Source organism: Ammodytes marinus (genome assembly GCF_949987685.1).
Source record: "Ammodytes marinus genome assembly, chromosome: 19".
NCBI classification, from domain to species: domain Eukaryota; kingdom Metazoa; phylum Chordata; class Actinopteri; order Uranoscopiformes; family Ammodytidae; genus Ammodytes; species Ammodytes marinus.
Window position 1 is genome coordinate 22,715,271 of NC_137223.1, and position 15,524 is coordinate 22,730,794.

The 15,524-nt window shown below is 39.8% G+C and overlaps 1 protein-coding gene across 1 annotated transcript in view; it reads right to left on the reverse strand.

Annotated features, from left to right (window-relative positions):
• tbc1d32 (TBC1 domain family, member 32) overlaps positions 1–15,524 on the reverse strand; it is a gene marked incomplete at both ends in the record, with an annotated part of 83,756 nt that overhangs the window by 9,371 nt on the left and 58,861 nt on the right. The window contains one exon of the mRNA XM_080047506.1: positions 8,001–8,111. Within this exon, the coding sequence (XP_079903632.1) occupies positions 8,001–8,111 (111 nt within the window). The remainder of the gene's footprint in view (positions 1–8,000; positions 8,112–15,524) is intronic.

Sequence of the window (15,524 nt, forward strand, 5' to 3'; positions counted from 1 at the left end):
GCATACTACCTTCAAGCCTTCAAGGTCAGAGAAAGTTTTAAGAGTGACAGTGTGTTGGAAAAAACACCTCTAAAATAATGATCTCATACGCTGTCTGAAGCTCCAATATATACATTTAAAAGAAAATTGTGTGTGTGTGTGTGTGTGTGTGTGTGTGTGTGTGTGTGTGTGTGCGTGCGTGCGTGCGTGCGTGCGTTAGTGTGTAAATGTAATCATTTTAAACGAGATCAATGCCAGAATAGCTCGCGTAAAATGTTCCAGTTGTGACCTTTATTCAGTGCACAGGACCTTTTCTTGCCTTTTAGCTCTAAAGGTCACCCATCCCATCGGCTTATTTCTGCTAATTGTCATATTAATTAAGTGGAAATCCCTCCGTTAGTGGTGTGTTCAAATAGCAGTGTTGCTGAATGTCAAGTCTAATCAGTGCGGAGATTCGAGGTTTAACTCTGAAGCTCAAAATTAAATGTGTAGCTGTTAGTGGCGCTAAGACCCTACGAGACACAGGCCACGTGATTCTGCATAAACAGCTGAGAGACAATCTGCTGGAACTGATCAATTTCCCATTACGGCTGGATTAGGAATGTTTGTGTTATTCATAGTGGAAACAGCAGGTAGATAGTGTTTACCTTCATAATAGGAGACAATATGTTTTGGGGGATATATTTGTTGAAAATCACTTTGTGTCATTCTCTAGATAGAAAGGTGCTTTTAGTGCATCTTAATGGGATTATTGACATTATATACGTTCAGTACATGTGTCACTAATGGTCCTGGATGACATTTCCTTTTCCCCTGCTGTTGTTGAAAAGAAAAGAACATATCCTACTGTCATTATGAAACATGTTTTTCATTCATAACATTATAACGTGGAACTTCAGTCAAAGGTTCTATATATGAATCGTTCCTTTTGTATGATGTGTATGTTATTATAAGCCTATAATGGACAGTACATGTTGCACTATTCAGCTCCATGTTAACAGAGGGACAAAAGCTGCTACGCAAACAATATTTCATATCACCCTCTCAAACCTATATGAATAAAATCATATAAGATGTGATGTATTCATGATGCTTTTGCCTTTGTCCAATAAATCGAGTGAGTGAGTGAGTGAGAGTGTGTGTATGTGTGCATGTGTGAGTCAGAGTGAGTGAGTGAGTGAGTGAGTGAGTGAGTGAGTGAGTGAGTGAGTGAGTGAGTGAGTGAGTGTGTTCCTGTGCAATATTTGTCTAGATTACTTGGTCCAAAATTGGTCGTCCGTCTTTCTTCATCTTACAGCAAAACTTTTTCTGTGTGAGTTAAAGGTGCTCCGAGGAACTTTCAGTTTGTGTTCCTTCTTGCACCCTCTTTGGGACAAAAGCGGTAGTGTTTCTACTATGCCAGCTGTTGTTCCTGGGTGATCGTATACCCTTGACAAAGGCATTAAGAAAAACTACTAGCATTCTTTGCACTGATGGTCTCGTTTTCTGTCACATGTAATTTTATGATCATCAGAGGAAAAATTAAGCAATTTATTAGAAAAAAACTCTGTATATTAAATCACAGAATTATACATTTTCCACTGTCCAGTTATTTAGTATCAGGACACTGTCTAACCTAATGAGGCATGTTTGGTGCTGCTGGTTTTTAGGAGGTTACGGCTTCAAACTAAATGAATACAAACCTACACTGGTATGAAATTAAAACTGGGCCCAAACTGCCCATTGATTTTTGTCGGAAAGCAATTCCCAGACTATGTGATTCGCTTCAAAGGCAATTTTTCTCATGATAATGCGGCGAGACTTAGGACTTATCCAGCAAAGTCTCAGTCATTCCCACAATGAGAGAGACCCAACTGTTTGTCTATATGGCGGCAGGATGGGACTTCATGTTCCAGTAGGCAATGGACATTATTTGACTTATAGGGGGATTAGGAAAGCCAGCTATAGCGATTTGTGCTCCAATAGAAATCCGAGGGACGGATGCAATGAGGGAAGAAAGTTGCAGTGTATGTGTGTGTGTGTGTGTGTGTGTGTGTGTGTGTGTGTGTGTGTGTGTGTGTGTGTGTGTGTGTGTGTGTGTGTGTGTGTGTGTGTGTGTGTGTGTGTGTGCGGCTTTCATAGCAGTCGTGAATGGGGAATTATAATTCTGTGCCGTCTCTCCGCCGTGTCTCTCTCAAACTGTCTATCTGTTAGGCAGTGGAGTTGATAGATAGCATAGCAGCGGGACACTCAGTTAAAGCCCTTGTTTGGCATTCAAAACAACAGCCGGACACACTTTAAATTAAAGAAAGACCCGGCCAAAGCCCCCGTGAGGAGGGGGTGGTGGGTTCTGTGATCAATATGTAACTCTAAGCTTGTGTGTGTGTCCTCATTAAAAAGGAGACAGTCAAATGAAATGCGAAAGTTCTGATATGCTTTGTGTTAATATGGATGTCAAGGATTGTTCCTCTGCATATTTATCGATAAGGCCTTGGACCAGGTAGCAGGATCATGGAGATACAAATCCCCCACAGTCATCAGATTGACATGCACACAATGAACAATACGCGCGGCTGCATTGTGAAGAATATTGACCATAGCAAATAGAAAATGCTAATACAGAATACAGAAAGTCCCTTAAACTCAGAGCTGCTCCTGTAGGGCAAGTGTGTTCACATTGCACAGTGATCAAAATATGAATTATTTTCTGCAGTGAATTTGCAAACCAAAGATTTACAGAGGCTGGGAACGAGTAGCCAATATCAAAACAGGAAATAGAAGATTCAAAAATTTGAGGTAGAAAGTGTTGAGAGTAAGTTCATTTTAAGACTTTTTTAAATACCTTTTTAATTCCACTTAAAATTTAATTGAATGCCAACGTGAAGGCCATACTGCTAAAAGTAGAAAGAGTATAATGGAAGTTCTGATGCATTTTAATGTACTTTCATTCAATAAAAACAATTATTCACAAACTCACATTGATATACTGTAGTGTAGCAATAGCTTTGTTAAGTGTGTGTATAGTCTTAAAGACCAACTTCACCGGTGGAAATATGAAAGTGTATTGCACTCCTGCATTCCTATGTAGTAAAAATGTGCAAACATTTTAGAAATTGGTTCGTCCTAGCCTGAGAAAAGGCAGAAAGAGTGTTTTATGGTCTCACTGTCTAGGATTAACAGGACAGCTGGGCCAAGGGAAGACTGAGGAAAAGACTGAAGGAAGAAAAACCTCATTCTCATTATATTATAATTGCGATTTTATAATGATAGAACGCCGGTTCTGTAAGGGTGAACTATTCCTTTAATAACAAAATCAAAGAGTGCTTATTTTTCACATACTTTGCTGGTGAAATTCAAAACTTTTAAAAGGTGAACTGTGCACCTTTGGGGTGTGTGTCAGAGAAAACAAAAAGGTCAGTTTCTAAAGTTTAGGTAAATTCTTTATGAGGTCAATTCTCCTAACTGAATAAACAAACTTTCCTCACAGGAAAATGTAGATCCCTGGAACACTGTTTGAAGTTAGAAAGCTTCCTGAAAAGTTACTGTTTCACTGTTGTTGTTGTTTACAGCAGCAGGGCCCACAGTTTGGTTCACAAACATATTCTAGTCTTACATTTGGCTCTTGGTGCAGCTAAATAATTTAGTGATATATAAATATTCAATACTAAGAATTACATATAGAGCAAATATGTTTTGGAAACTAACTGCAGGCTCTGAAAATTTAAACATATCCCACCCTCCTCGGAAACTGCATGATGCACCTTTAAGGCCTTATATTTTGAGGATATTTGGCATTTTTAAGCTTTATTAGACAGTACAGAGTTGAAATGGGGAGACAGAGAGAGAGGGGGGATGACCTGCAGTAAAGGTCCACGGGTCAGATTTGAACCCGTGACCACTGCAACAAAGGCAGGAGCCAAAATTTGGTGTGCACTCTATCCACTACACCACCTAAAATCAATGACTTTTTAATGTTTTTTTATGCCCCCTGCTGTGGCAAGTGTAGAGGCGAATGATTAAAATCACAGGTTGAAAAATGGGATTAAATTATTCGAGTGTTATCACAGAATCAGTGACACTTACAAATGAGTTCAGAATTAGAATGAACATGTGCGAGATAGAACGCCATTGAAGATAAGAGTGCAGCGCAGCAGTGTGTAAAGAAAAGAAAAATGTTTGGCAGACATCTTCAGGCTCCTGAAACAGAGCATCAGAGAGTGTCCTCCTCATCGCCGCCTAACCAGCCTTATTATGACCAATTATCTGTCTCCAAATTGCCCCGCTGTCAGTCTGAAAAAGTCCGTAATCATGATTAACGGCACAACAGATCGTTAAAGTGAATACTGTAAAGGTGGTGGGGGAGGGGGGAGAGGGTAGGGGGGGGTTGTCATTAACAGTCATCATCTATAAACTGTGTGTATATGGGGTCGAGTCAAACCTCCCCTGCGCCCATAATGAGTTTTTCAAAAGCTAATTGAAATAAACAGGCCCATTATGAGGGAATGACACAGGCGGATGGTTGAGTTTGAGATAAATGTTCAGGTCAAACTAAATGGTTTGCTGATGGTCAAACATTGAAAACACAGCGACATAGGTGACTGTGGACAGAGAGGGTTTTTGAGTCTTTGTATAATGTTTGATTGAATATACATCAGATTGTTAGTATATCTTTATAGGCCTTGCATTGTTGTCAAAATCAATTATTGCTAAAAATCGGTGAATATCTCCTCATGATCTACTACCTGTGTGGGAAAAAAAAATTGGTAATAATACACATATGTCAATCACAATAGTCTCTATGTTCTACACACTTTTTATTTAGTTTAACAATTATTTTGTTAGATTTGACATAGTATCTGACGTCATATAGATCTTAGCATAAAAAAATAAAATAAAAAAAGTAAAATTTTACAAGGGCAAAGACATAAAATGGGCGGGCCCGGTCTGCCCTGCCCTTGGCGCCGGGTGTGCATGCCAAAAAAACTTTTTTTATATTTAATTGAATTGAGAGAGAGAGAGAGAAAGAGAAAGAGAAAGAGAAAGAGAAAGAGAAAGAGAAAGAGAAAGAGAAAGGGAGAAAGAGAGAGAGAGAAAGAGAGAGAGAAAGAGAGAGAAAGAGAGAGAGAGAAAGAGAGAGTAATGGTTGTGGATAGCAATGAGTGTTGAATTACAATGATACAACCTCCTCATGCATCTTTCATACACAGACCTACATGAGCGCACGCACACACACACACACACACACACACACACACTACAAGCTCTGGGACCTATTGTTGCGTGTCTGGACTTAATGGTGTGTTCACGGAGCCATGTTATGTCCAACAGATGATCTGATGTATTAAAATACCCTACAATAAAGATCATTCAAAAGCTTGTTCATTTGTTTGGAAACTAGCTTTTAAAATAACTGATAATAACTGAAAATATTGTTATTGTTATTATTTTATTTATGTACACTCTTTTTTTACATAAAAATACCAGACAAAGGGCCTCCATCATTCAATAGTCTTTTGTTTAATGAGAAATCGAAATCCATTCCCAGCTGTCACTCAAGGATGGTTTCAATACTTCAAGAACATCTTTATAAACACATACAAAAGATCTTAAGATAGATAATAAATACAGAATACATTTTTTTTTAGATATACATTTGATCATAAATCTTTCAAACAACATGTGTTCATTATCATCACACACACACACACACACACACACACACACACACACACACACACACACACACACACTATTTACATTATGTACAATCAGGCAATGTACAACTTTGAGTCAATGTTTCATGCTATATTATTGGATTGCTTTGGTAATGTTCTGTGTTGTAGTACGAAATCATGTGCCTTTCAACTCCATCATAGGACAAGCTTGGAGGTATTCTGTATTTTTCATATGATCTGCAAATCCCATTAAAAGACCAATGCCAAGAGGGTTAGACTTGCAATCCTTGTTAGGACTATAAAGATCTTTAAAAACAGGTCAGGACTAGAATTTTAATTTTTGAAAGAGGTTCAGTAAAAAGTAGGTAACAGCGCTGCCTTACGTTTTTTTTAGAAAACAATACTCCAAAAGTATCATGTAATGTTTTCATTGAGGACTATTTTCTGCTGCGGATTCATACATATTTGATGCTACGTGTGTGTGTGTGTGTGTGTGTGTGTGTGTGTGTGTGTGTGTGTGTGTGTGAGTGAGTGAGTGAGTGAGTGAGTGAGTGAGTGAGTGAGTGAGTGAGTGAGTGAGTGAGTGAGTGAGTGAGTGAGTGTGTAATGAGATGAACTTCACTTGAAGTCACTTCCAGGCCCCATGGAGCTCATTGGTTAGCTCTGTTGCCCCTAGTCTCTAGTGAGACTGGAGCTCGTCCTTCTTACTCGATACCTGCGGACAGGTACCTGCATGGAGCATGCTCCTGCATTTTTAGGACGTGAGTTGCCAAGCGAGCCGAGCAAGCTCAAGCTCTTAACAGGTAACCTGGCGCGAGCAGATCGTCCCTTATGCTCTACTCAAGGTCAGTGACCATCAGAGCAGTCCATCCTGGCCCCATAAAGGGAGCCTGGAAGCTACTTTTAAGGCTCAAAAAGGTCCTATTTATAGAGAAATGTCCAGTGATTTATGATGTCAGAGGTGACTTCATGGATCATTCAGTGACGTCATCTGTGGAATGAATCACTACAGATATTCTACAATTCTACTGTAACCCACTATGACACGGCTACAGTTCTATTCTAACCCATTATGACATCACTATAGTTCTACTCTACTACTAGTGCAGTGTGGAATATTGGAATCAAGTGGTGAAAGTTCTAGAGTGACAACACTCCCTTGGCAACCACTCCCTTTTGAATAATTACAGAAGCTACAGTGGTCTTTGTGGTTACACAATGTGAGTACCCTGCATGATGTGAGTCGCACATGTGCAGAACGTCCGCCAGCTTTGATAGCTAGCTACGGCTACGCTACTCGGACAAAAACACATACAATAAGCGAAAAAAGGTTTGTTGGTAAAAAGTTTTTGGGAGAAAAAAAACTTACTCGCTTCATTCTGAATTTTAATTTTTTTTTAATAATTTATTTGGGGATTTTTTTGGGGAGTGAGTGCATGTGTGCGTGTGCGTACGTGCGTGAGAGCAAGTGTGTGAGTGTGTGTCTTCGTGGTGATGAAGAGGGATATGTCAGCCGGTGCAACAGTGTTTCTTTATTCATGTGTTGGGGCGCTGTGTGGCTCAGATGGATGAGATATATCCGGCTCACCACACACAAAGGGAATTCTTTTAATTTGATCTGTTCACTCTTGGTTTTGGTCTTTTCATGGGATTTGTAAAAAAATATATACGGATTACCACCATCCTTATCTTTCAATTTCTAGGAACAGACATGAGTTACACAACAGCATTAAATTCTCTACAGATTCTTGGGAGTATATTTGCGTCGAAGAAAATTGAGAATGCACACCGTATATACTTTATGTGGTGTCAGAGTACAGGTGTCTTGTCAAAATCTACATCCCCATCAGTTGGGTAAAAGCTCCGAAAAAGTTTGATTAGCTTGAAAACACCTGGGTTTAGTCAGTCAGTCCACAGTGGAGGATTGTGGGAGAAACGCAATGTTGAGAGTGGTTATCAAGAGTGATGCATTAAGCCAGTAGATATTGACATGTGCTTACTGAATCTTAGTTGAGCTGTACTGAATTTAAACAAGTCCCAACAAGCACACAGGACTGTTTAATGATGTTGTAAAGTTTATCCTTCTTATGACTGTCCGTGGAGGCAGGCTCATACTTCCCATTGACTTCCAGTATTTGTGCTAAGCTAATTAGCGCTGAGCAAGCTTTGTCCGTGTCTCTTTCAAAAATGCACGCACAGTTACAGGAACGGTTTCTGTTTTGGTATTTTCTTGAACTGGAGAGAGGTAAAAAGCAAACAAAAATAAAAAATGTAACTCCTCCTTTAAGGCGTATCGAAAATTGCCTCAAAACTTATTTTAAAAAACGGTCAGTTGCTTCACAGAGCAGCTGGTTGTTGTCACTCTACAGGGTCACAGATGGTTTTCATGTCGGTGAGGACGATGTTTCTGTATCTCTGCTCCAGTCCCTCCATGAAGGCCAGGTAGCTACTGACCTTGAAGCCCAGGATCGGCTCCTCCTGCCGGGGGAAAAGAACAAACACTTTACAGCCTCTGACAACAGTTGTACAAAAAAACAACTTTAATTTTCAAGCGATTATCCAGTTGTTAAAACCTACATATGAGTATTGTTTTATATGTTTTTTTTATGGGGAATACTTTACTGCCTTTTAAAGTAGTTGTATAATGTTGTCTGTGGCTGCGCAACCCCACTCCTATTTATATATAAAAACTCATACTAAGTAATAAAGAAAAACTTTTTATAGACATTATATTTTCAAGTGATGATGCACATATTAAAAACCTACTCATGAGTATTCTATTCCATTTCTACCAAGGCTGTTCTGTATAATGCCAAACAATTCTACACAATATACCTTTAATTGCTTGAGTAGGCTATTAGGCCTTCAAATTAAGCAATGACTACGTGCCTTGGCATATGGCCTTTGTAAGGACACAAGTTGTTCAACCAAAGAATGATTCATAGTTCAATTGTCATTTTATTTGAAAGATATCTTTCACAGAATAAGGAGGTAAAATGATCAGTGTTACAAAAGAAAAAAACAAAAGATTTAAAATTCTTGTGGGACGGATAGTTTTTCTGTTATCCCTAAACTTATTTTGTGACCCCCTACTTTGATAGTGTGTAAGGTTCAATGGTCATTTTATTATTTTACAGCCTAAGGAGGTAGAGTACAGCGTTACCAAAAAAAAATATATATATTTTAAAGTTTTGTCAGACAAAAACGATAACGTTACTCTTTGTTATCCTTAAACTTATTTTGCGACCTCTTAGTTTGATATTGTGCCCCCTTTGAGGATGCAGCTAGAGGTAAGCAGAAGGATAATAGTTTGGCATTCAGGCAGAATTGCGGCTTCCTTTGTTATGATTCACTTTGTGTGTGTAAGGAGGTGTGGAGTCAGTGTAAATAATCCAATATAACCTTTTCATTAAAATCTTTTACAGTCAATCTATTTCAAAGTCACAAAGAAAATCAAATCAAATCTCAGGGAAATGGAAAAAGGGCCGCACCGTGCTAGTAAACAAAACCCTTTCGCTTAGCATTCAGGTAATGAGGTTTTCTGTGTCGAAAAAAATATAAGCAAAACAATATCCTTACACTGTCTATAGGCACTAGAATCTCCGTAAAGACAAAACAAGACGTGGCTTAATACGCTACCTTAACCGTCTCGGAGAAAATAATCAGACCAGACAAGAGCATTTCATTTGGCTCATTTGTTTCGGCAGGATCCTTGATTTTTGACTGCGGCAATTACTTCCTGAGCAACAGAATGTAGCATTCGTCAAGACAACACAGCAGACCTCGCGGGCAATGCAAACAGGCGAACAAAGAAAAAATAACCGTGACTGCTCTGTTGTGCCTTATTTTGCGAGAGGCACACACACACACAGAGACACAGAGACACACACAAACAGAGAGAGAGACACACACACACACACACACACACAATTAGGAGCATGGAAATAAGAAAAGCTGCACCTAGGAGACACACTGTATCCACAACAACCACATACAGAAAAGCAACCGTAGGACTTCACTTTTTGTTTTTATTCCAAAATACGGCTGTTAATTCTCTTTCATCACCTTGCAGAAAGGGGTTTTTTTGGAGAATCTAATTACGTCTGTTTAATTTGTTTTGCAGGTAAATAACAAAGACAAGGACACAATGCAGTGAGAGCACATTCGATACTGAGAGTGAGAGATTTGCGTTCCCTTATAATTAGGACTGGAGATTTTCACACATATAAATGTAATTATTGTTGTTGTGTTTACCAAACGGGAGGTCGGGACAAACCGAACGGGGTCACAAGATGTATTAACAAGGTGCTGGAGAATCAAAGGCATATTCCTTTTACGCAAAATTACATTCAGTGTTTGCCCTAGGATTGAGAGATAATAGCGGGATATTTTGGGAGCGCAAGGATGTTTCGAGCATTCGCATTATCGTAAGATGTAAAACCACCTATAACTGTTAAAAACAGTAAAACTACGGATTAAAGGTGAGGTCAGCAATACTGAAGGAGGTTTGATCAAATTCACTTTGTGTTAAAATCAGTGATTATCTCCTAATGATCCACTACCTGCATGTACTGGGATTGCGCTAAAAAAAATGCAGTGTTAATACAAAGCCTAGGCTCTGTAAACAGGCATGTTGCTAGCCATTGTGGTTACATTTCCCATTTACAGAGCCTAGGATGTGTATTAACATTTTTTGCGCACTCACAATACGTTCTGGTCGAGGATTTTGAGGAGTCATCACTCATTTGAACAAAAATTGATTTTGACAACGAGCGTTCTCCAGAATCACTGACCCCACCATAAAATTGCCCTCCCTTCCTAAATATTAATGTTAGACAGAGGGGCCTGCTGTTCCACTCACACTGTCCTTCTAGCTTTTCATAAATTACCTTTACCTCCTCATCAATCAGCCTTACAGCGGGGCACAGAATTCAGCAGTGGGGCAGCTCTGAATATAGCCATAAATGAAAATAGGGGAAACACTGACGTTTCATGACTTTTTCAGACACTTTGGTCCAGACAGCTATTTGATGGATTGCCATGAAATTGTGCTTCATTTCATTTGTACAGAAGGCCTGGAATCGCTCAATTGACAAACGTTAACTCACTTGAAGGCAGGTGTCTTGTTGAAGTTTAAAACTAGTGGATCTGCCCAGTGCCACTCTGGATCTTCTAACCAATCGCATACCATTTGGTCGTGACGTATGTCATGCACCGGCTTCTGATTACAAGTGAAACTGGCGCGCGACCTCAACGTCATTGTTCTCAGCCACTCCCTCTGCCGATTGGACCGGTAAAAATCTACCGGAGAAAACCCGCGAATATACCTCGGATCCATGCAGACAATTGAGCGGAAGTAGGTAGGCGGGCGGTGCCAGGCTAATGAAATTTAGTACAGACATTCAGATGTCTAGTAGTTATTATACTAGCTATGATATCACGAAAAAAGCGAAAGATTAGAGAAAAAAGTCAGAAAGTCCAGCAGAGCTTGTGTATCTAAATATAGTTTTTTTAATCTACAACCCTTTGAAATAATCGCTGTGCCCGTTTTAAGATTCATCTCATGAGGTGCTGTGGAGGTTAAACCCAAACTAACCCAGAAGATAATCATCGATCACGCACCGTGGAGTTCACAAAAAACCACAGAGGAAGAAGAAGTGTTAGGAAACAGTTTAAGAGCAAATAGAGGAAAGACTTATTATTTAATGGAGGCAAACAGAGGGAGTGTAGAGGGGCCGATCGCTCAGAGGGGAGCCAGTAATGTCAGGAAGAAATTAGTTTTTGGTCAAATGGAGGACACACACATACACACACACACACACACACACACACACACACAGACACACACACACACACACACACAGACACACACACACACACACACACACACACATTCACTCTGCTTCTGTGGATTTTCCAGGCATTATTCCAAAGCATTGCTACATATAGCACACTATATAAGATAAGAAATGTCCTCCCTTTCCGGACATCGAGCCATTTAGTTGATATACTGTTGTTAATAAATTGGTTTCTTGTCAGCAGCACCAGCTAGCTACTGTATAGAAGTCCAGATCTATTAAGCATTAACATTTAGTGAACATCCTGCACTTTCAGTTTTTGTTGATTCTAGCATTGTTGTTATGACACCAGCGCCTGATGTCCTTAAGATGTTTGACATAGGTTGCGTTCCGAATCGCATACTCTTTCTTTTTTCTATTCTACATACTACATCCGACGATAAAAAGAATCTAGTTAGGATGCAGTAGGCATACTATTGGGACATACTTTTCTCTCTTATTTCATCATAACATTGCGCCTTGATCTTGCCTCTTGCTTTTATATCCGTCGCATCCCCGTTTGTTTTCATATGGAGGCTTCGTCGATGTGACGTCACTTCACGTGCGCACTGGATTGTGGGTCAGAATCGCCCAAATAGGATGCACTTTTCAACACTAACGATCTTGGCCGCATGAAGTAGGACATCCGGGTACTGCTAACCATCCTAAATCTGGCCACAAGAATCGGGACATCCTAAATCTTTTTTCTACCATACTATATAGTAGAAAGTATGCGATTCGGAACGCAACCCTAGTTTCTGTTTAGGAAGCGAGTGAAAGAGAGGCGGCAGGATGCATGGCCATGAGGTAATATATTTACAGTATATGTGACTATGTCTATGTCTAGTAATGGTAATATAACGATGGTGAAGCAAAGTCAACTATAGCGTTCATAAACACAGGATGTTCAGGTCTGCCTGGCGTGGATTGTCTCGCCTGAGTTGGCGGGGATTCAGACACGAGCAAAGGCATAAATAATAACTTTATAAATTATTTTAAAAAATAGCGTTCTTTTCACTGATGGTCTCTTTTGCTTTTACAGGTCATTTCAAATCATCAGAGGAAAATTAAACTGCTAAAATAACCATTGAAGAGTCCTTTGTAGTCTATTTAAGAGATAAGAGTACACAGATTGTAGTCGGATTTGTCCGTTTATTTTACTTCAGCCCAGATTTTTCAATGCAAGATTAATCCTGAAGAATCATATAAGCTTAAGTATCTTCTCCCGTTCACTTATCTCATCGGCAAACTGCTGCCGACGCGGTTCCACGCATGACGGAGGGCTAGAGATCAGATAAGCAGCGGAAATCTCTGGGGAGTTTATTTTCGGTCTGTTATTTTTTGTTCTAGGAGATTCAAGGAGGGTGAAAAAAAGGGGAGATGAAAAAGACAAGATGTGGATTCCTTTAAGTGTAAAGGAGGAGTCAGTGATTCTGGAGAATGCTTGTCGTCAAAATAGCTTTCAGGTAAAATCAGTGAATATCTCCTCATGATCCGCTACCTGTCCGTACGGTTGTGCCATGAATTTTCCGGGTGTTAATACATAGCCTAGGTTCTGTAAAGGGGTATTCAAACAAGGGTATGTAAATAAAGGGGGCCCACCATTGCTAGCAACATGTTTACAGAGCATAAGCTGTATATTAACACTGGATTTTTTTCAGTGCACACACAGTATGGACAGCGGATCATGAGGAGATATTCACTGATTATGACATAAAAATGATTTTGACAACAAGCGTTCTCCAGAATCACTCAGTGCGTTTACATGCAGACTCATAATCGGGTAACTAAACGAATAAGACCTCAACAGGACTTTTAACCTGCATGTAAACACCTTTATCCGATCTACTTCGGACACAAATCGGCACAATAACGGACAAGAGAAGTCGGATAAGAACACCTAGATTATTCGTTCATTGTCGGCTTTCTCTCTGCATGTAAACAGGGATCGGACATCGCATATCGGACTTCTCGTTCTGTGCTTGTGTGCCTGCGCGTGATAGGCTACTACACCATGGGTTATTGACGGAAGAGAAGCGGACGTGGCTCTAAAACCACATGTTGAAAGCATGGTTGAAAGGGCTACAGCGCCACCTAGCATAGTGGAGACAGCCATGCATCGGACATTTATCCGATTTCTGAAAGGCCATGTATACTCAGACAAGTGACACGGTCCGTTCCAGTGTCTTGTTCGATATATGTGATAATCCAATCTAGTTGTGCCATGGAAACGCACTGACTCCACCTTTAGGGAAGAAAAAAAATATTCCAAATGCAAATTCAGCACATTTCATTTGAATATTCTCATGTTGAACAGGTGACATGTACTGCTTAATGTCCCAGATAATCTTGAAGATATACTGAGCATTAGCACTTATGAGATCATTAGGCAAGCTAATTATTGCATCAATTACCATTGATACATTTTCTTAGGCCTGTCTTCACTTGATGAATGTATGGTGTTAGCATTCAGCGTGAGGCCACATTTGCACAGAAGGTTTAATTAATAGGAACATTTCTTAAGCGTTAAGAGTTAGATTTTCTTGTTAAAATAAACCATTAGAGTACATGTCTCTTAATGGAAGAATTTTTTTTTGGGTTAAATGTTTAGGGTGATAACTGGATTTAACAGATTTAGGATTAAGAAGTATTGTTTTGAAATACAATTGCACCGAGTAAAGACAACAAAAATAAGTATTAACATTTAAAATAATCGATTTAAATTCTTAGTTACGATTCTTAAAAAGGGAATAGTTTGTTGTAAATTTCATTCTTGTTTATGATAGCTGGATAGATAGATAGATAGATAGATAGATAGATAGATAGATAGATAGATAGATAGATAGATAGATAGATAGATAGATAGATAGATAGATAGATAGATAGATAGATAGATAGATAGATAGATAGATAGATAGATAGATAGATAGATAGATGGATGGATGGATGGATGGATGGATGGATGGATGGATGGATGGATGGATGGATGGATGGATGGATGGATGGATGGATGGATGGATGGATGGATGGATGGATGGATGGATGGATGGATGGATGGATGGATGGATGGATGGATGGATGGATGGATGGATGGATGGATGGATGGATGGATGGATGGATGGATGGATGGATGGATGGATGGATGGATGGATGGATGGATGGATGGATAGATAGATAGATAGATAGATAGATAGATAGATAGATAGATAGATAGACAGACAGACAGACAGACAGACAGACAGACAGACAGACAGACAGACAGACAGACAGACAGACAGACAGACAGACAGACAGACAGACAGACAGACAGATAGATAGATAGATAGATAGATAGATAGATAGATAGATAGATAGATAGATAGATAGATAGATAGATGGAGGGATGGATAGCCTGCTCTTCCTCTCAAAACTTCTTCAGCTCCACTGCAGCCAAACATGTCTAGTAGAGGGAGGCAAGTGTGTGTGAATGTTTTTTCTGTTCCCACAGAGAGAGACAGAGGAGAACAAATTAGCGCATTTAAAACTTTTAACAGTTCAGCTCAGGACTAGGATTGTGTAGATATCACTCAAACACACACACACAAAAGCACTTTGTATCTTGCAGCAGTATCTGATGCTACAGCTCATTAGGGGAGCCTGTGTATAGTCATGGTGATGTTAACACACAGAGCTATCAGCCGGAGACGCAGACGCACGCACACACACACACACACACACACACACACACACACACACACACACACACACACACACACACACACACACACACACACACACACACACACACACACACACACACACACACACACACACACACACACACACACACACCTATCAGCCAGAGACAAGGCGGAGTGAAAGGCTTAATGAGCGCCTCATGTCAAGACGTGACTCATTCTCACTGCAGCGGCTTGAATGCTGTGTTGGATATTAACAGAAGCACACGGCAACGGTTCTGTGTGTGTAATTGTGTGTGTGATTTTGTTTGATTGTGTGTGTGTGTGTGTGTGTGTGTGTGTGTGTGTGTGTGTGTGTGTGTGTGTGTGTGTGTGTG